The following is a 22428-nucleotide window of genomic DNA, read 5'->3' on the forward strand; positions in this document are numbered from 1 at the left end:
GGGGGGGGGGGGGGGGGGAGGGGATGAGCGGGGGCGGGGTAGGTGGGGTGGAGGGCGATGTGGGGCATATGTAATATCTTAATCAATAAAAAATATATTAAAAAATATATATATATAAAATAAATATCATTAAAAAAGAGCACTATTGGTATGATAAACTAAGACCGATAAATCATAAATGAATTGTGTAAGCCTACTTTTTTTTTCCCTTTTCTCCTAATTGACAATTAAGTCCATTCATAAACCCTTATATAAAGAGTGGGTAGAGCAAGGTAATGAATATTAATGAACATGAGCTAATTTTGCTACTGTGGGTAGTTCTGATAAGAAACTTTGGTAAGAAAATTGGTTAAATTTTTATTAAAATAAGTGTTCAGGTTATTAGCAAATATTAACCATCAAGTCACTTTTGTGAAAAATATAAATAACTGATTATTTTTTATTAGTTACTGCTTCTGCATTCTTCTTCAGTAGCTCCTTATTACCTACTAGAGGCCTGGTGCACAAAAAACATGCACTGGGTGGGGGGGTCCCTCAGCCCAGCCTGCCCCCTCTCACAGTCCGGGAGCCCTCAGGGGATGTCTGCGGGAGGCAACTGGGCTGATCAGGGGAAGGCGCCACTCCCATCACCCTGCTGCTGCTGCCACTGCTGGCTGCCACAGCCACCAAGGTGTTTTCATCAACACGGACTCCAGTCCCTTTACCACGAAAAAATGACAACTTTCTTTAGGCATTTTCAAGATGTCTCTTTCATAGGATATGACATTTCTTTCTTTCTTTTTATCCTCATATGAGGATATTTTCCCATTGATTTTTAGAGAATGTGGAAGAGAGAAGGAAAGACAGAGAGAAACATCAATGTTGTTAGAGGCACACTTCAAGTGGTTGCCTCCTGCATGAGCCCTGACCTGGGCCCCACCAGGGAGGAACCTGCAACCTAGGTACATGCTCTTGACCAGAATTGAACCCGGCCCCCAGCCACGGCCATGGGGCTGGGGCTGGGAGCCAGCCCCCCTGTGTGTTGTTCTCTCCAGCTTCGGGGCTGGGCGTGGACCAGCCTGTCTGTTGTTCTCTCAGGCTCTGGGCCCACACCAGGTCCCTCCTCCTGAGCTGGTTGTGACCCTTACAGCATCCCAGCCTAATTTGCATATTATCTCTTTCTATAGATAGATAAGGATAAAGTACTTGTTCCCTAAAATGGTCTGTAGTCTCATCTCTCCCTGATTCCTACTTTGAATTTGATACTCCTGAAACACTAATTCCCACACACCATTCAATTTTCTACATGTACTATTTCCAGGAAGAAGTGCCCTTTATTCTTACTCATTCCCCATTCCCTATCCCCTTCTAGCTAGCCTGGTTCACTCCCACTAACTCTTCAAGATGTATACAGTTCAAATGTATAAGGTCCTTCAAAAGTCTTGCTCAGTCTCTCCCTGGTTCTGTGATTGGCCCTTCACTATGACCTCCTAACTTCTTCCTGAACATATCTTTATCACATACTGCATTCTATTAAAATTGAGTCTTTGGTGTTGGTCTTCCAAGTGGGCTGAAATTTTCCAAATAGTGGATCTTTTCCATATTTTTCTATGTAGCCACAGTACATAGCACACAATATATGCTCAATCAATATTGCAATACAGGATATAGTATTCTAGTTTCTGGAAAGAGGCACTGCAACTTTCAAAATACAAGCATTCCAAGATTTTTTCAAGATGTTGAAAGAAACTCAAGTCAATCAGTCACAAATAATGCATATGTCTAATTCTCAGGGGGCAAAAAAAAAGAGAAACAGAGATATATGATTTACCCAGATATAATGTCTTTGCTCTAACCCATCATTTTTATTCCCTTTCTTTTGCCTTTTTCTTTTAATTGGGCAAAGTTCTAAGGGGATTGGAAATAAATTGAGAACATAATAATCATGGACCAAAGAAAGAACCAATTTGCCAGTAAACTATTTTTTTTCCAACTATCCTTCAGAAGTGCTTGTTAGAACACTCTCTGCTGTTTCTTTTATTTGTTTTTGTGTTTGTTCTGTTTGGATTTAGTGGCCTTTGGAGAGGGAAACTATCTGGCTGTACTGCTAAAATTAACAGATTTATTCTCTAAAATTAAATTGTACATATCTATATATTCTATAACAATTGAGGACAATTAACAGAAGTATAAATATTTTTAATAAATAACAGAAACGTGTTTAAAATACAACTAACTTAAATTTTGTGGCATCTCTAGCAATTTGTTAGCAAAATAAACTAAAAGTTCTATGCCAACTCAGAGGAAGGCAGATGGAGATGTGTACAAGGAAAGTTGGAGTCAAGTTTTTATTTAATGATAAAAAGATAATGCCAACTGCTCATTAGGTCATATTACAGAGAAGAAAATGTCAGCTGTTTATAGTTCTTCACATACAAATTATCCCACTACATGGTGCAAATTAATAGGTGATATTTTAATAATGCCAGTGACATGTGGTGAAAACTAAAATTATGCTTTGGAGTTAAACCCTCCTGGGTTCACATCCCAACTCTGACAGTTACTAGCTATGAAACCGAGAGCAAGTTACTTAACTCTGTGAGCCAAAGTTGCCCCCTCTGCAAAGTGAGGATAACTCTACAACCTTAAGTGTTCTGTGATGATTAGAAATTTGATAATATATATAAAGTGTCCATAGGGCCAGGTACATAATAACCACTTAATATGTTTACCTCTTAAAGTAGTTGTTCTTATTATCTTAAAATAATATAAATGGCCTGTGTTTTTTTTCTGGAGTGAAATGTTACTTAAAAATGCCTCACTTCGCTCTGGCTTGGGTGATTTAATGGTTAGAGCATCAGCCCACACAACACTGGGTGGAGGGAGGGTTCGGTTCCCAGTCAAGGGCATGTACCTAGTTGCAGGTTCTATCCCAGGCCCCAGTTGAGGCATGTGCAGGAAGCAACCAATCAATGTGTCTCTTCCTCTCACATTGACCCCTCTCTCCCTCTTCTCTCTCTCTTTCTCTCTCCTCTCTCCCCTCTCCTTTCTATTCCTCTCCCCTCCCTCTCCTTCTCTTCTTCCTCTCTCCCTCCCTCCCTTCCACTCTATCTAAAAATCAATGGAAAAAAATATCCTCAGGTGAGGATTAACATCAACAACAACAAAAAATGCCTCGCTTCTTCCCCTTCCAAGTCTCTTAATAACTTGTGTTGGCTTTAAGGAAACTGGGAGGTTTAAAGGAGTATTCTGAACATGAACTTGTTGCTCTTTAATGCATAAGCCCAAGTTTAGTAGGCCCAAGTTTTTATTCATTGGGCCTACTATTCAGTGTCTACCCTTTGTAAATTAACTAACCATCAAACATTTCAAGAAAGCAATCATTTCAAACAGAAATTTTGATATGATCATTTCAATTATCAGCTAACTTTAAAGACTAATCTTTCTTAATTAAAGTTAACAATGCCTAAATAAGAAGCAAAACAGGCCTATATATAATTTTAAAACTAGAAATTGTACACTAGCAAACTTATCAAACCAGTCAATCTCCAAGGGGTCTTTTCTTCAGTGAAATGGACTAATGGGGATTGCAAGCTTACAACAAAGAGGTATTTTTAGAAATAATTAAAATGGAATGAAGTGTCCAATTGCACCAATTTTAATATTGGTATATGTATTTTAAAAGAATTACATCTATTTAGCTCAATAAAAATGTTCCCAGTTGTACATTGTGCAATTTTACATAGACTAAATTAGACAATTTATGACAAAAACAAACAAAATTTATTTCTACACATTGCAATAACTTTAATAATGATATTAAATAATACTTTAAAACATCATAAATTTTAAGTTCAAGTACAACTCAACAACCATGATATATAGATTTATGCTTCTTTTCTTTGGAAATGAATTATTATTCAATATCTGATCAACTTCAAGACATTTAGAAAATTTGAAGACCAAGTTTGGCCAGAATCTTTTCAAAGTGTATAGCACCTTTGTATGTCTGCTAAACACCCAACTTTATTTTATGCATTATTTATGCAGAAAGAGGATTGAGCACAATTTCTCAGAAACAGAGAGACTTCAGTAGATTTATCTCAGTAGAAAAACATCTCAGCTCATTCCCTACTTCATGATTTACAGGGAGTAAAACTATGCCAGCTGCTTGACTACTGAGTGTCTGGTTAAATAGCTGAAACAGGTGATCCAGCTCTAATGATAATGTCTTATCTTTAAAAATGTGGCAGACAACCTCCGTAACTTTGTCCTTAAAAGGCTAAACATATTCCTCAAAACCATTGTTTCTCTCACTCTTTTAGAAACTATTATGGGAGAGGAGAGAAGTCCTCCATAAGGGTAATGTAGCTTTTACAATGCTTATCTGTGAATAGTTGATTTAAGCAGGTTGTAATTGTGATCAAAGATCAAAAAAGAATTAAAAAGAGAAAAATATGCAGTTATCCAGAAAAGCAATTTAATTTATGTTTACTTTACCATTCCAATTTATATTATGCCTTCAAAAATGTTACCTTTTAAAGGAAATAGCCATTTTTAGTAAACAGGGTAACCAGAAAAAGTCTGAAAGTTAATAAAGGTCAAGTATTTTTCTCATATTTTGAATAGAAAAAAAAAGAAAGTTAATCTTTGCGAGCTTAATATTGATACCTAGAAAAATATTAAGTCACTTTCCATTTCCCAACCTTGCAGTACTCTCTTATTACCAATCATCTGCACAAAGTATGTCCTCTGAAGGTAATACATTTGTTTGCTCTTTCATTCTGATTATTCTTCAGGTCATTTTTCTTTGAGAAAAGAATTCCATGCTACCCTCCTCAATTTGATTTAGGCAAACCCTAATATGCTCTCCACTTTCCTCCTCTGACTCATAGTTCACCCTCCACCCCCAACTAAACTGCTAATTCTCTAAAAACATGGATTATGGACTTAACTACTATTTACTACTTACTACTGAAACATCAGTCTGGCATAGGGAGTATCAATGATTATTTATTGAATTAGTAAAAACCTGAAAAAAGCAGTCACCATCCTTTCAAAGTTTTACATGATATCTTTATTATTCAAGCAAACAGGGAGAAAGCTGTCCACTGCCTACAGGTGAACTCCCTATGAATACTGCCTCAGCATTTACCAGACTTGCCAAGCCTGTGGTCAGAAGTCCAGTTAGAGACACAACAGGACACCAAGAGCCTCTCCAAGAATCAGGCCACTGGCACTAAAACAAATTCATACTGTATTCACCAACTTGGCACTTCTCCCCAGCTCTTTATCCCTACATACATGTCCTCTTCTCCCTTCAACATTGCGCACCAAGTCCAGGACCAGTCTTATAAGTGCTAATAAAGAGTAGGCAGATCCCTACTAAAATTTATAGCCCACTGCTTGTTTTTTTACCAGTATAGCTCATTTAATTCTTAAAGACTTTTCCTCTCTTTTTTTAATGCAGATATTCCTTAAGTCAATGTCAACTATGATTATATTTTTCTTTATATAGTTTTTGAGATACTGGGATTAGTTGATAGTCAAATGAGAATAAGAATGGGTGTTGAAGAGGGCCATAGCTCTTCCAGGATTTGTCTTTATCATGCCCTGCCAATCACCGTTCTTGTATCACCAGTGGTAACTGTACATGCTTAGATCCTTGGCCTCTACAATAAAACTTATTCACTAGTTCCTTGAAATTACCTAGAAAACACTAAGTCAAATAGGTTATAAAGGCCAGAACATTTTTAATGATAGAGAATAAGAAAGAAGAGAGTTGCACTTCTCTTTTATTTCAGCAAAGTTTTAATTCTTGTCCACATCAAATTTTGAAAACTTAGTAATCTATTTCTTACTTGTAACTAGTTTTAGATGTGTAAAAACTTAAGGGAGAAATATACTGAGTGATTGCCAATCCTTCTCTCTTCTCCCACCTCTTACATTGGACTAAGTGCTATTTCTTCTCTCATTGGGAGATAGAAGGAAGAGTAAGACATGATACTTAATCCACCAGAACTGGCATTCTAGTGGCATTGCCAAATGCAAGCGTGAAGAACCATAAGACAAGGCAAATGTGCTGTGTATGGCTAGAAGGACAATTCTATTTATAGTCTTCAATAAGTGACCTGTTCAAATGATATTGCAATTAATTCATTAAATTTGCAATTCTCCCTCTAGGTTATGCTAAATTTCACATTTCTAGTTTTTGGCCAGTAAATGAAATTTGTTCTTTATTGGTACAATTGAAAGCACTTCAGCTTTTGCTCAAGCTACTTTTTTGAATAATAAAGCAAAAGTTTCTTGTTTTCAGGTACATAAGATAAGAAATTTTCAATCATCTTGAAATCCTAAAATGTTTCTAGTTTGGAGTTGGTTTCTAGGTCGCCCAAATAATAGGTATTGGGCATCATTTCAAATTAGGAGAATGATTCTGTAAAGTTGCTCAGAACCCAGAAAGATCTTTAAAGTAGGTTTAAATCTTACTGCAAATCTCTGGATTTCAGCCCAGAATTCATACCCTAAATATTACCCTAATAATCCAAGACATGGCTCCTGACTTTGGCACAAATTCTTGGTTCAATACTCAGGTCAATCTTATAGCCTTTTAATTTGGAACAAACAACTTAGTGGAAGCTTGATTTTAGTTCTTCACTACACAATAGATAGATCCAGTAGCTCTCACTTTTCAATGTAATGAAATTTAAATGTTTTACCCAATCAAGGGTGAGAGTGAGGAGGGTGAGAGGGTTGTGTGTGGTCTGTTGTCAAATAAATTTGGAAAATCATATATAGTCTTCTCCTAGAGTTTTGTAATTCATATTAGTGTGGTATAGGCTTAGAGAATTTATTTGGTGAAAAGCTTGTTCAACTTTGTTTAACTTAATATTTCTCAGTTGGTTAGCCATGGAAATTGTGCTGCAGGAAGCAACATTAATATCTGCAGGAACACTAGTGATCTAAGAAACAAAGTTTGAAATTGCTGCGTTAAGAAAGATCTGCATTGCCTAGCCGGTGTGGCTCAGTGATTGACCCAGGAACCAAGAGGTCACTGGTTCTATTCCAGGTCAAGGCACATGCTTAGGTTGTAGGCTGGATCCCCAGTAGGGGGCACTATCTTTCTACCCCTCTCCCTTCCTCTCTTTCTAAAAACCAATAAAAAATATTTGGGGAGGAAAAGGAAGGATCTGCATTGATTCTGAATTTCATCTCAAATCATTTTTTCAACATTATCTACAATTACATCTAAAGTTCAAATAGGCAGGTAAATAGAAAGTATAATAGCTTTTAATAGAACCTGATAAATATGGTATTTTAGGATGTTTAAATACACTTCATCTCTACTGTCTTACATCATAAAAATAAAGTCAGTTTCAGAATTGTCCTGATAAATATGCAAAGATTATTGCAGTTTGGGGCACAAATTTAACTAGTAGATTCAAGCCTTCTATTTGAGTAACATCTGCAATAGTCGTATTATCATATTAACCCCTCTGCATACTATTTTGTTTTGTTTGTTTTGATCTCAGAAATCCTCCCACTACTATCTTATCAACCTATTGAATTCCATTGCCCTTATGTTTAAATACATCAAAAAGTTAGTAGAGCTACATTTTAGGAAAATCTTTTGTACTTAAATTCTCTAAACTTAAAATGCAAAATCCATTAAGTTTTATGTAAAGTTCCTTTTCCTCTCCTCGCTCGCCTTTTTCTCTCCTGTTCACAAACAGATATTTTCTTCCTATTTATTCTTAACAAGACACTTGCTAATGGCTCTATCAAGGACTCAACGCTCACCCCAGTAGAAATGATTACATTCCTCTGCAGGGCAGTTGACCAAAGCAAGTGGAGAGAATCCTCCAGACCCTGTTCTTCCCCAATGTACATCAACCCTGTTCCCTCTGAGAATGGTGTTGTCCATTTAAAAAGCAAGTTTTACCTGCAAGTGCATATTGAATAACTCTCCTCTCTCCTTCCCCACCCCAATCCCTTTGTCTTTAGATAGTACTATACAGATCTGTTCAAAACTAACTAACTTGAGCCCTAACTGGTTTGGCTCAGTGGATAGAGTGTCGGCCTGCAGACTGAAGGGCCCCAGGTTCGATTCTGGTCAAGGGCATGTACCTTGGTTGCGGGCACATCCCCAGTAGGTGGTGTGCAGGCAGCAGCTGATCGATGTTTCTCTCTCATCCATGTTTCTAACTCCCTATCCCTCTCCTTTTCTCTCTGTAGAAAATCAATAAAATATATATTTTTGAAAAAAGAACTAGCTAAATTGAATGATATTTGTTTGGTTAGTGAATTTGGTATGGCTTCTCTAAGTTAGATAGAGAATCTCAGGTAGACTCTGAAATGCAGAGGTGAATCATGGTCAAGCTAAATGTTCAGGGACTCTTTATTGTGGCTTTCAGAACCATGTAAAAGGCAGAGGACCTTCATTTTCCAATCTTGAGTTGATTATTGCTCCTAGGTCATTTACCTCTTCCTATCTGTGAACTGTAGGTTGATTTAAGAAAGAGTAGTTGCTCTTTCCAGTTTGTTAGCCTTCTCCTTCTAGTTCCTGATAACAATACAGGATTCCTCCTTTACTCTGCATGTCACTTCCCATCCTGCATGTGGAAAGACTATATGTGTACTGGGAGGACACTAGGCTAACTGAAATAAACCAGCCACAGAAGGGCAAATACTGCCTGATACCACTTATAGGGTGAATCTAAGATAGTAACTCATAGAAGCAGAGAGTAGAATGGTGGTTGTTAGGGCTTCGGGAGCAGAAACAGTGAGGTATTGTCAAAGGGTATCAAGTTGCAGTTACAAAAGATGAACAGGTTCAAGAGGTTTGTACAGTGTAGTGCCTGTAGTTTACACTATTGTACTGTGTACATAAATATTCGCTAAGAGAATAAATCTTATGTTAAGTATTCTCATCACAAAAATTATTATTATTATTATAAGTAAAAAGAATAGGAGGAAACTTTTGGAAGTGGTGGATATGTTTATGGCATAAATTGTGCTGTTGATTTCGCTGATGTACGTTCACCTCCAAATTTATCAAGTTGTATACATTGAATAAGTACAGCTTTTTGTATGTCAGTCATACCTCAATAAATTCTGTGTGTGTGTGTGTGTGTGTGTGTGTGTGTGTGTTGTTTCATGAAAGATTAGGTATGGTTTAGAAAAGGAAAGCATATGAAAAACCATTTCCTTTAAGGAGGTTTCTTTGCTTATTACTTAGCCATACACAATTCCTGCCTTTTCTTCTACATGCCATATGTGAACTTAAAATACCTTATTTCATAGTGATGTAAAAGAACTTACTGTGCTACCCAAAATTACTTGATACAGAGGAAGAAGGCTAGGATTCTTCCAAAAGTGAAAACGTCACCTTAATCCCATACTTACAAAGGGAACAAACCTCTAGCTTCATATCCTTTTCACTAACTTGGATGGACCCTCTAGGCTTGTAGTTTCTTTCCCCCTGAGTTTTCTAGACTGGAAGTTGTCTCTTTCAATCACTGCTTTGAACTCTGTGGGGTGGCCAAAGGCGGTGACACCTTAATTTGGGGGCTCCAGGATTCCTAGCAGTAAGTGGCTCATTTAAGTGCCAGGTGAGCTGGCACTGATGCCTGTACCACAGGTGCTCTGCTGCAGCACCGCTTGAAGGTGTCAGAGAGACTCGGACCTGCCTGTGATCATGTGACTATGGCACAGGACCTGCTATCTCTGCAACCAACTCAATCCCCAAAGAAACCTTTTTACATAGCAGCTTTAGAGCTGTCATCACGTGCACTTCCAAGCCAGTTCTCCAGATGCTGAAACCCCTGAGATTTGTCAGAGTTCAAATGGACCCAGGAGAACGTCCTTAATAAATCCATTTCAAAATGGTGCAGGAAAAGTTACCTCTGGAGCCCTCCAAGGGTACAAAACTATTCCTGGGACACCTGAGGCAATTCAGGCTGAATTAGAACCTCTGGTTCCATTAGTTCGTGGTTTTCAACCTTTCCTGCACAATAAAATCACCAGAGAGCTTTAACAAACTAATACCTCGGTCCTCCCCACCTTCTTGGGACTCTGATATAACTGAGCTGTGTATGGTTTCCCCAGTGATCTAATGTGATCTCTCAGCCCCGTCTTTCTCAGCTTTGGCAACATGTCAGAGTTATCTGGGGAGCAAAATTCTCCATGCCCAGGCTGTGCCCCCAATCAATTTAATGAAAATCTTTGTGGGTAGGACCTGACATCAGTATTTTTTTTAAAGTTCCCCAACTGATTGCAATTTAGCCAAGGCTGATAAATAGAAAAGTGTAGAAAAGGAAACCCTTCCATATGTCTAAAAGCTGGCTTCTTGCATTCTGTCCAGTTTACTTACGTCTCTGATTGCTCTGAAATTATAGGCTGAAGAGTTGTGACACAGCTGAGTAACGAGGGAAAACACACATTCAGATGCTCTGGGTTGGCAGAGAATGAAACTGATAGGTGAGACCTTACAAAATAAATAAGAGATGTACCTGTGGCAATAAATTATTAGGACTTCATAAGTGCCACAAAAAAGGGAGCCTATAAGATAAAAAACAATCTTGAATATTAGACTTTTCAAAAGTAGCTAATATTTTCAAATCTGTTCCACAGAATTTTATCCGTCTTCCATAACTTAGAGCCTTGACAGTTTACTTAAGGGACTACAGGTCATCAGTTCTACAGGATTCCATTTTGTCAGTAATTCTAGGATGTTGGTTCAACTCCATGGCTATGTTCCTCATTATCTATTTTTTAAAGGTGGAGTTGTCCTGGTTTTCTTATTTTTTACTTTGGCTATGTAAATTATTGTTCTTTGAGTTAACTTGCTCAGAACTGTTTGGAGCACAGGCAAGTTTGCCATATTTAGAGGTGATGTGTGTGTTTGGTAGCTACTAGCAGAGATTATTGTTGATTAGGAGCTTGTCCAAAGAATTGTTGACAATTGAGTCGCTGAAGATTTTGTAGCCAAAGTCAAATCCAACAGCACTGTGTTTATTTGCTTTTTGCCAATTGTTAGGCCATATCCCGTTACAGTCTAACAATCCAAAAGAGAGTATTGCCAAATCATTGGCCAGTTTTCAGAATGGCTAACCCTTTTCTTGCTATGGAACTTAACTATAACCAGTAAGGCATACTTTTTTTTTTTTGATCAGTGCTGTATGACAATTCAGGATTTTTATTTTCTTAAAAAGATATTGACCATTGCTGGTAAAGGCAAAACTTTTAAGTAATTGGATGCCTAAAGGAAGGAGACCATCCTGAGAGACTGAGCTCTGTTCCACATCTGTCTCTCAGGGCGGTTGCCGGTTCCCAGTGCACTGCTGCCGTCTCTCATTCGGCACCTCAATTCCCAACTTAAACAGCAGTGTTATTTCTGTCAGGTGTGGAGTGATTGCTTCTGTCTGCTGATGGGTTGCCTGGTCCAACAATTGTCTAAATTCACCCTGTGGCCTGTCTCCCAGGGGAGAGCTCTGACAAGAGTGGTGGAAGCATTGAACATCCATCGCCAGGCCTTTTATGATGGCATTAATGCTTCCCTGCACAACAGCATATGTATTTTACTTGTGAGGTGGGGGCATTTTATGCTTTTATTACCCTTTTACCAGTATTAGTTCAAGTTAAGTTCTAGTTTCATCACCTGGAAACCTACTGTGAGGCTAAATGTGGAGCCACCAGAGAGAGCAAGTGGAGAGGAGAGGTTCTTGTCTCCTCGGTGATGATGGTATGCAGTCTCAGGACCAGGTCTCCAGCAACAGCTTCTCTCCCCTGAAGACTCAAAATGTGGTCCAGCATCTCTTGGCCTCTCATGGGTTCCTACATTTACACAGTGGGGTCTTGCTTATATGTCTACTAATACGTCTTATTTCTATTGGGTTCCTTGGTACGCTTTTTCTGCGATTTCCTTCTAATATAAATGTAATATATTTCACAAGACACCACTATAGCAAGATAGAGTGAAATGAGATCTTCACACCCCAGGGTAGCTTACGTAACTTTTTAAATTACCTAAAGATATGGGACGTGAGATATCATATCCTGCTCCCTACCATTACCCCTTCTCTTCCTTCTGGCTTTCCATCCACCTACCCCAGCCCAACACCTTCTGAAATCAGAAGTATCCATCCAGATTTTCCATCTCCTCTACTCACTCCAATCCATTATCTCAGCAATATCTTATAAACTACATTCTTATGAGTAGCTATGCTTAATACTGGTAAAGTAAGCAGTCCTTCAAGACCCATTAATATCCTGAGGTCACTTCATTTCTTTTTCCTTTTTTCTTACTGCAGAATTAGTGTTAGAGGAGAAATGGCTTATCAGAGTAGCTTTATGGTTACTCAAGGTTTATGCTAAATTGTATTTCGGACTACAAAATAACTTTATTATTTTGTGTATATATTTACAAGTGCCTATGTTTCATGGTTTTAAGAAATTTTAACATAAATAAAACTTACATATGTAAATGTATTCCAGTTGTAGATATTTTTATCCCAAATAATTGTATATATTATTCATTTTTACTGGATTTTATATCTAATTTTTCACTTTTTTATTATTTGACAAAAGCATTCAAAAGGAGTTAGCATATAGAAGAATTCCACAGGGTTTAAGTTTAAGACACTTACTACTACAATTTTCAATTAGTTCTGACAGCTCATTCTTACCATTGAGATAATATCACTTTCATCTCATTCAGTGTGTGATAATTATGAGTACTTACATTTTCCACATTTATGTTATATAATTTCTGTGGTTTAAAATAAAATAGGCTGTAAACTAGAAGATATATTGGGGATCATCTGTACATATCCCACATCTTACAGATGAAAAATTGAGAATTTTTAAAAGTAAGAAATTGTTCCAAAGTCATTCACAGACAGGGATTGGACCCAAGTGTTATAACTTCACCTAGTCTTTGCCATCGAGTTCTGTTATCCATTATAAATCTCAACTTATAAATGAATTTATTACAAGCCAAATTCTGTTGCTCACATAAAAGTGGCCAACCACAAATAGTTATAACTTTCCTCCAAATAGTTATTTCCTTAGCTAAACATCAGTATAATCAGACCAGTATTCTAAGGATAACATGATAACTTCATTAATAACAGTAATTATAAAACCACAACTGTTCACAATCCATTAAAATGATCTTAACATTCTATATCAATTATAGTTAAATTAGCTAAGAAGCCTGAAAGCCATTCATTAAATAAACAACAAAAGTTTTAAATATTTACTAGGCCAGCCTGGCACTGTCCTAGACAAATGTTTACACCACCATCCCCAGGCATTCCTTTTCAATTGACTTTAACACATGATATTATAAAATGATATAATAATAACATTGTTCAAGTGCTAGTAATACAAACAAAATTTATTTTTACTCAGGGACTTTTAAATTCTAATATATATGTTGAGGTATATATTTTATCCCATTAAATTTAATGCTATGATAAATCCAATCTTGATATTTCAAGATGAAAAGAATAACTGATACTTGAGGAAAATTAAGGCTTATTAGTTGAAAATCATGGAATTAACATCTTTCCAACACACTTGTATTTCTTCCTTCACATTTACCTTCCTCTTAAGGAACCATAGAACTATGGCATAGAAGATTTATATAAATAAAATGTTAGGAAGAACCTATTTTTCTACTTAGGTAAATAATTAAACATTATGACATGCAAGCTCATTATGACATGAACAAATAAGGATACCACAGATTTCCTTCTGTTTTATAACAATTCACAATTGCACAAGTCACTGAATGCATTTTTGAATACAAAGTATTTTGCATCACAGAAATATCCTTTCAAAGAAAATAAAATTATTTTTAAAAATAAATTCTCTGTTCCTCAAACTAATAAGTGGTTTATGGTGACTATTTACTGAGTACTCTATTAGTGTTCATAATGAGTTTTGCTAGCAGATACATTCACATTTCAATGTGAATAATACCATTTATATTTTGCTTAACTTATGAGCATTTTGAACTTAGGATATGAAGAATATATTTTCACACTAACTTGTGTTATCAGTTCAACTATATTAGTAAACTTGCCCTGTTCCAGTAGGTTTTTAGGAACACAGTCCAGCTATCCAAATTTAGAGAAATTAAAAGATGAGGTTTAATTTTTTCCAAAAAGTAAAAGGAAACATAAAGCATGTCACTTGCTTTTCCAAGATTGTTATGGTTCATTAGTAGTGCTATAAATAAAAGACATTACTTACTGTAATTGTTCTTCATCTCTTGGGTGCCTTTGACTTTGCCTCGTTTATCAATTCTCAGATACCACTGTGTTCGACAGAAGAGTCTTCTCACTCTTATATCCCCTCCTTCCATGTAATCATAACTTCTTGTATGTCGCTCAGGGCTGGAACAGTTCACATTTGCAGCCATTTGCTCTGGAGTCATGTCATTGCAAGCTAAAGATATAGTGCCCACTAGACAGATAATGTGGAAGCAGGAACTGTAGAGCAAAGTTGGCAGGATCCATGTCAGTATCCATTTGCGCATTATAGTGTAGTGCTCCGGGTGTTCATGAATAACATAATGAAAATTAAATCTTGAGTTGATTATTGCTCCTAGGTCATTGACCTCTTCCTATCTGTGAACTGTAGGTTGATTTAAGAAAGAGTAGTTGCTCTTTCCAGTTTGTTAGCCTTCTCCTAGTTCCTGATAACAATACAGGATTCCTCCTTTACTCTGCGGGTATATCCTTATAAAAACAGGTTGTAGGAAGCTCAGTTGCTGTGACGCTGTTTGCTACTTGATTTCTGTTTGCAATGAGAGATTAAGAATAGGGACAGGAGGAGAAAGGAAGATGAAAAATTGAATGTCTAACTCTCAGTGGGTAAATAGTATTATAACATACAGTGCAGCGTATACTGTGGAGGTACATTTAAAACAGCCTTCATAGGATGCCAACATGTTTACCATTCTATATGTAAATTTATAAAAGTTATGCATTGGTAGAGATAAAGCGAAATATGATTGTACCAATCATTCCAGTTCTGTTTGATAAGAAGCATCATGCTATTATAGCTATTGGTTTAAATTCAGTTCTAAGAGTACTCTTAACAAAGTAAAAAGGCTTTCCCTAGATTTCTTTGTTATATGCTTTTACATTTTGGTTAATCAGTTATTTTCTCCTGAACTGCCCACACTTCTCAAGTTAAATGTCAGAATTGCTCTGGAGAGCTTCAACCTTCTCATTCTGTTAGTTCTACAGTGAAATTACTATAGATAATTAGATGGCTTGAAAATCTTGTAACTTTACTTTTCTCCTCAGTACTAAAACCAGAGAAAGAGATAAACTACTAGAAAGCATTCAGCATTATTTTTAAAGACAAATAACAGTAACTTACTTGTTCTGTTGATAACAGCTGGATACACAAGAATTCCATGTCTGTTGTCTGCCTTCTGCAACTTGAGCCTCTCTACTGTAGCTACAAACTACTTCTCAGCTGAGAAATTCTCCAGCAGAATCATAATTGTTTCCATAAATCAACAGGCAAGAGGATTTTCTCTGTGTGTGTGAGTGCGTGTATGCTTGTGTGTATGTGTGTGGAGCCTTTTATTCAGGGCTTTTCGATAAATACCTTTGCTGACCTCATTGGAAGCAATTAAAACTTAACCAGTGAGCTGTTAGTTGAATACAACAGCGAGAATAAAGGAGACTTGTATAATATTCATTCAATGGTCATGAGAGGGAGCTATGAACATGGTTTATGCTTAAATCTACAAGTGGGTATCTCCTTAGTAGAAACAGCTCTCCAAGTCTGAAGCAGTTAGAAGGGAAAAGGGAAGTTTTTGTACCATCTTTACAACATAGCAGTAGTATATAAATTGAAAAATATTCCTTTGAACATATATAAGGGGCTTTTCAATAGTTAGAAAAATTTTTCCATAGCTCTATGATGCATGTATTTCTATTACTCTCTGGTACTCAGAATGTTAGAATAAAACTACTAATCCGTATTTACTCACATCTTCGTGTCCTAAAGTACAATATTACAGAGGCAAGGGTATATATCCCTTCATACAGAAATATTTCACCATTGTATACGCCTATAATTTGTATGTCTTATATTTCTAGACTGAAAATGAGAAGACCTGGGTTCTTATTTGAGCTGGGCCTCTAATTACAAATATGACCTTGGACAAGTCACTTAACATTCCTGAGTCTCAGCTGCTACATTTGTAATATTAGTTTAAGTGATTATATGGCGCCTTATAGTTTTAAAATGCTGTGACTTATAACTTTAACTACTGTATAAGGAAAAGGATACACAATTTTTAATTATGATTTTTAAAAATTAAAAATAAAGAAAATGGTTTTACATTGATTATCAGTATTTGACTCTTGCCTCATAAGACTATTATCACAATAAATAAATGTTAATGTATAGATGGAATTGTAAGAGTTATAGCTAATGTAAATAAGAAAGCTATTTTACTTTCTAGCATGAAGTGTTCTCCCCTTTACTTCCTGTTCTAGCATATATATAATTGTTTTCTGGTGTTTTATTAGATATTTATCACAGAATAATTGCATTGGTAATCTAAATCAATATTTAGGAATGTATATTAAAATTCTCTTTCCCATTTTAAGACATACACACACACACACACACACTGCATTTGAAATGTACTACTTTACCACCAGGTGGTGCATGTAGACCAAATAGGATAAGGAAACTAAGTCCTTTAATTGGATTATGTGATTTCCCTTTGTATATATGCTTTTAGGGAACAGAATTAAGAGCATAGAATAGTTTAAATGTACCCAGGTCCTACTGTAGAAGCACCAGATATTGAAATTAAGTGTATCAGGGCAGAGGAGTTTAGGCCCTTTTATAGTTGAAAGCTAGATTGCTGCAAAAATATCCTATCATGCATTTCTCTAAAAGAAGAAAGAGAAGAAGGGAAGAAAGTGTGATGCTACTGTGTTCTGAATCATACCCCCATTAGTTTTATAGGCAACAATAATGAACAGGATTAGAACTCCCAGGACCTGGATATTACCTCTAAAGAAATGAAAATTATTGTCAGTTGACATGTAAAGGTATTCAAGAGCTTCTAAATCAGTTCCACACTGACCCTACAGATTTTAAATTAAGAAACCAACAGATTAGAAGTCAAATTTTTCTAATTAAACACTTAAGACTTAAATAAAGAAATGGATAGTATGTTGGTAAAGAGTGCTTGGTTCCTTCTGAAAATCTGCCATATAGGGTTAATTATAAATTTGGAAGCAAAATAAGTATGAGATTGTGATCGATGCACTTTAAGTTCATTAGATGCCATTGTACTCTGTGATTTGAAAATATAATTCCAGTAATATTAATGAAGGATTTAATCTCAACAAGGAAACTATATTTAAATCATTTGATTATCAATTTCCTTAATGGAGAATAATTAATTCAAGATGGGCCCACAACCTGCTTCACTAGCACCAAGTCTGTAATAAAGAACCTCATTTATGTCCTTATTGTTCTTATACTTCAAGAGGGATTCTCCAGAAACCAAGAGTAACATATGTTATGTATAGATGGGTTAACCCTCTATGTTTTTAAAATTCTTAATAGTAATAATGTTGACAAATATTTATTGCTCTTGTTTTAATGTATATATAGTGATAGGCTAAACACAGAAATATTTTGAAGTAATGTCTCTTTTATTGTTTCCAGATTGAGTTAACTCCGTTTTTAATTGGAAAGACTTCTATAAATTTGTAAAATAAAGGATTCTTGCATCTATCCTTAAAAATTGACTTTAAAAATAAATATGCTTAAAAATTAAAAATAAAAATAACCTTAAGAAGTAAAGATGATCACCTAGGGTTCTTCAAAAGGAGACAGTGCCTAACATTTGTCTAGTTTGATTTAGGGGTATGACATATAAAAAGAGTGCGAGAATCTAATTCAGTGACTGTAATGAAAATATAGGCAGTTGTTAAAGTAATCACCAACCACCTAGTTTTGCTTGAGCAACCTTTGTTATATCCCTATTTCATGGAGAGATAAATAATAGAAAATTTCTTTTGTTTAAGTAATTTGCATTTCAATAATGAATTTTAAATGTATGCCCATGCATAGTGATGTATAATATAATTGATACACTAGCACATCATTAAATATTTTCATTACTTTTATTCTTACATCCTATCCTATTCTTCATCCTCCTACTTCCAATCCTGCCAGAAGCCAAATCCAGCATGTCATAATTGCAAGAGTTTCATCAAAAGGTTGATGGAACTTGGGGACTCAGCAAGGGCTGAATCATCTGGGAATGGCTCATGGCATTTCCCAAAACCTGAAAGGGATGCATAAATTGATTGCTTGCTGCCACACAGCTAAGGGCATCTCAATGTTATTGCCTCCTACTGGCCAAACACCTGAACAGCTGTAGGCAAATTCTTCCATTCTGACAATGGACTGTGTATACAAAACCCTACCCTTCGAAGTGTATATCGCCACCTCACCTTAGGACAGATTGTGTTAATAAAAAGCAAGGGGTCCTGAGATGAGGAGATCTTAGTTACTTTAGCTAGGCTCCTCTGACCCCCCAAATGCCTTTCAAAATTATGTTTCCTCTCTGGACTCTTTATTAAGTTATACACAGCCCTTGTCCAGATTGCTGAACCCTTCTAGATGCTGGAACAAGAACTCCAGCACAATCTTTCCCCAAAATGTAGGTAATCATTTTTATTAGTTTCTTGATTATCTTTCTAGAGTTTCCTATGCATATGCAGATAAATTAAATACATGTATATGTATATATTACTTTGCTTTTTCTCTTTTTATACAAAAGGCAACATACCATATACAATGTTCTGCATTTTGCATTTTTTTTACTAAGTAAAATGGAAAATCTTCTCATCTCAGTATTTAGGAAATTTCTTTACTTTTTAACAACTGCATAGTATTCCATTGAATGGATATATCATGGTATGTTTTACTAGTCTACAAGTGATGAACATTTAATTTTTCCAGTCTTTCTCTATTACCAAAAAAAAAAAGATGCTGCAAAGAAAAAAGTTATAAATCTGTCATTTTTTACTCTGCAATGTATCCGTGGGATCCATTTCTGGAATTTCTCTGGGTCAAATGATATTCAAATATTGCCAATTTACCCTCCAGGAAGTTGTATTCATTTTACAATCGCACTAATCTGACAGATTAAATGTTATTTTATTGTAGTTTTCCCTTGCATTTCTCATTTTATGAGAGAAAGTGACCATCATGCACAAGTACTATAAAGGAAAGGTGTGAGTGTCTACAATAGGTGGCAGTGGGGAAACATTTCCTTCAATAATACCAGGAGAGCTGCAATTTGGGGTTTTTTGTTTTGTTTTTTTTAATATATTTTTTATTGATTAAGATATTACATATGTGTCCTTATCCCCACATTATCCCCTACCCCCTGCTCATGCCCTCAGAGAGCTGCAATTTGATAGGTGACTTGGAGTTAACCAAATGAGGTACCTGTCAATATACAGATCATGTGTTGAAAGTGAGCATGTCTTTTTCAACAACGAAGCACCGGTGTGGCTTTAGCAGAGAGAATGAGAGGGACTGTGGAGCATAATGAGGCCAGAGAGGAAGGCAGTGTGTGATGGACTAGGTCAAGGAGTTTCATTTGTGTCCTAACAGCAGTAGGAAGCCACTGTAGTGTGTTAAGAGTGACATGAGCAGAATTGCACTTCTCGACTCTACTGTGGCACAAACTTATTTAATTTCTATTAGCAGAATAGGCTTAGGAAATATTAAATTGTGCTCACTTATCCTATTCATTCTGTTCTTCATATTTTCAAAAAGATAGCCAAACTTTGTGTTTGGAAAGGAAAAATGGGGGAGAAAAAAAGCCATATCTCCTCCTTGACTTAGTTTATGTAAAGCCTAAATCTGTTTCAAAGGGTTTTGCTGAGTCCTCTGAAAAGAAGGGAAGTATAAAAGTGCGTTTGATAGGCAGCTCAGGGAAGGTAGAGCCCATAGACCACGAAACTTAGAGAAAAAAGTCTACTTGGGGAGTCAAGCTCCGATGTTTCTGGTTACGCTGCAGCACACAGCAGAAAAGCAGAAAAGCTTGAGAGAGTAACAACTGCCTCATGTCTCAAAAAAGATAGGCCCGTAAACAACCCTCCCATGTTTCAAAAGAAATAGGGAAGCAGCAGGGAGCCCAGATCTGGAGGAACTGCGTGAGCAGAGTCAGAGAACACCCCCAGAAGTAACCAAAGTAGACAAATGGCTCAACAACCAGAGGCCCTTACCTTGGCCCTAAATCAAACCCTTGAACCCTGAAGTAGGACAAGGAAACCTAAGAATAATTGAGGTTAAGTTTTCCACAACTGGGGGTGGGAAAGGGGGTGAAATTCTCAAAGTTGAAGCTAGGTTGATTTACTAGTATAAACATAAATTTATATGTAATTTCTTATATATTTGAGAGCGTGGTCCAAGGTTTATTTCCACTACATTCCCACAGCTGTCTTCACACTACAAATTTATCTTCATCCTTTCTGTCAATTCCTTTCCATGAATTTAGCCTCAACTTTGGATCATTTCATACAACCAATAGTACTTACTTCCTTGATTCATCCACTAAACAAGTATTTATCAAATAACTACTTGGTGCCATATGTCATCCTCAACTTTTGGAAGTACAATGGTGAATATTCTGGAAGTGATGTCTATCCTTACAGAGTATGCATTCCTAACAATGCATAGATCTGTGATGTGAGTAGGGAGTTGGGGAGGGGAGATATTAGCATTCAAAGAAGGTGTTCAAGGAGATAGGAGTTAGAAAGATAAATGGGTAGAGGCACCTACTTTAAATCAGGAATGGCTTGGTGTGTTCCAAGAACTGAAAGAAGACCAATGTGAATGAAGTACATGAGCAATGGGGAGAACAGTGAGAGATAAAGGCAACTGAAAAAACAGGCAGGGACCAGATCTTCAAGAATTTTGAAGGTCATGGACAGGAGTTTGGGTTTATTCTAAGTGGAATAGGAAGTTGGAATACAGGCGGGTCTACTCCAAATCTGATAGACCTGGTCAAAGACAGTAGTTTAAACTCTGAAGTAAAATTCCAAAAGTAATTGAGCAAGCCTGTGGGCCCTATAAATCCTCAGTTATATAAACTTTGTGCTTACCATTGGCATTATGCCCTAACATTTTAAAACTAACTGTATATAAGATACAAAGTCTGAGTCATATGCTCAAAATTGTGGTGTGCCAGTGACTCAACTATATAAATATCTCAGTTTACAAATGTAATTGACTCTTTGTGTCTCTGAGTCTCTAAAATTTTCTTTCATTTAGTTTTATATTTATAAAAAGTTCTCTGAAATGCTAATGTAAAATTAAAGTTCTTCAAATTATATTATTAACTTAGTGAATTACTGAGCAACTTCAGACCTGCAGCAAGATGTCATCAGTGTATTTTTTTCAATTTGGAAATTACTATATATTGAAGTTATGTACAATTCATTCTTTATTGCCTTGATTTCCTTTAAATTAATGCTTAACTTTAGCAAAGAATCAGTCTCTTTGATTAAGTGCTACATGTGAGTAACTGGTTTTGACAGCCTAGTAGCACTCTATAACAGTTAAAAAGTGTTCTAATGGGAGTGGAGAGAGTTTGGTTCTACCCTAGGAGAATATTATGAAAAACAACAGAGACCCTGTGTAATTAAGGTTATTATATTCTATGCTTTAAATTGTCATTCTTTGGTTCCACATTCATTGTCTACATAGCAAAGCAGCAAACGAGGGATAAAACTAGCACAACAAATTTTTTTAATGTTTCATGGGTGTCAATGTGTTAATAACAAAATTGGTTTAATTTTTAATTCATTAGCTTTACAACCATGGCTTTTCAGCACCAGATAAACTTTTCAAAAGTGAGAGGAAGCAGAATAAGGATAGTTATGATAGTAAAGATGGAGAAGAAAGTTATGGGGTCCTACATCTTTAGTATAAAGATACACCCACAAAAAGCCAGGTCCGGTAAAATATAGATTTCTGTAAAACCAGTGGCTAACAAAATCATTCATAGGTAAGAGAAAAGACAGTCACACTTCTCCATAGGCTTTTCTTCAAACTAAAATATTACTCATATTTTTCCTCAGTGATGTTTAATTTTAATTCAGTCATAGTGAATCTTCCTTAATTCTCTAATTGATTTCAAAAATCATCACTTCTACCACCACAACTTTTCCCATACCTGTTTCTTCCTATAAGTTTTCCCTTCACATTCTAAGTCAACTGTTATCTCTCATGTCAACTCTATTCCTAATCCATCTCCTCATCTGCAGCTCCTCTCTTTAAACTCCAGTCCATTTTATATGCTGCTATCAGGTTAATCTTCCTAAAGCACAACTGTAATCATATTATTTTTCTGCTCAGTAACATTCCCTG

General features: G+C 36.1%; 2 protein-coding genes across 2 annotated transcripts in view; one reads left to right on the forward strand and one right to left on the reverse strand.

The window, feature by feature from the left end:
- FGF7 (fibroblast growth factor 7) overlaps window positions 1-15636 on the reverse strand; it is a 64999-nt gene extending 49363 nt beyond the window's left edge. The window contains exons 1-2 of the mRNA XM_006756022.2: window positions 15376-15636; window positions 14239-14784 (exon numbers count right to left, since the gene is read on the reverse strand). Of these exons, the coding sequence (XP_006756085.1) occupies window positions 14239-14524 (286 nt within the window). The 5' untranslated portion in view covers window positions 14525-14784; window positions 15376-15636. The remainder of the gene's footprint in view (window positions 1-14238; window positions 14785-15375) is intronic.
- Window positions 1-22428, forward strand: part of FAM227B (family with sequence similarity 227 member B) — a 208202-nt gene that overhangs the window by 122606 nt on the left and 63168 nt on the right. The gene's annotated exons all lie outside the window — the stretch shown is intronic.

Source organism: Myotis davidii, unplaced genomic scaffold (genome assembly GCF_000327345.1).
Source record: "Myotis davidii unplaced genomic scaffold, ASM32734v1 scaffold132, whole genome shotgun sequence".
Classification (NCBI taxonomy): domain Eukaryota; kingdom Metazoa; phylum Chordata; class Mammalia; order Chiroptera; family Vespertilionidae; genus Myotis; species Myotis davidii.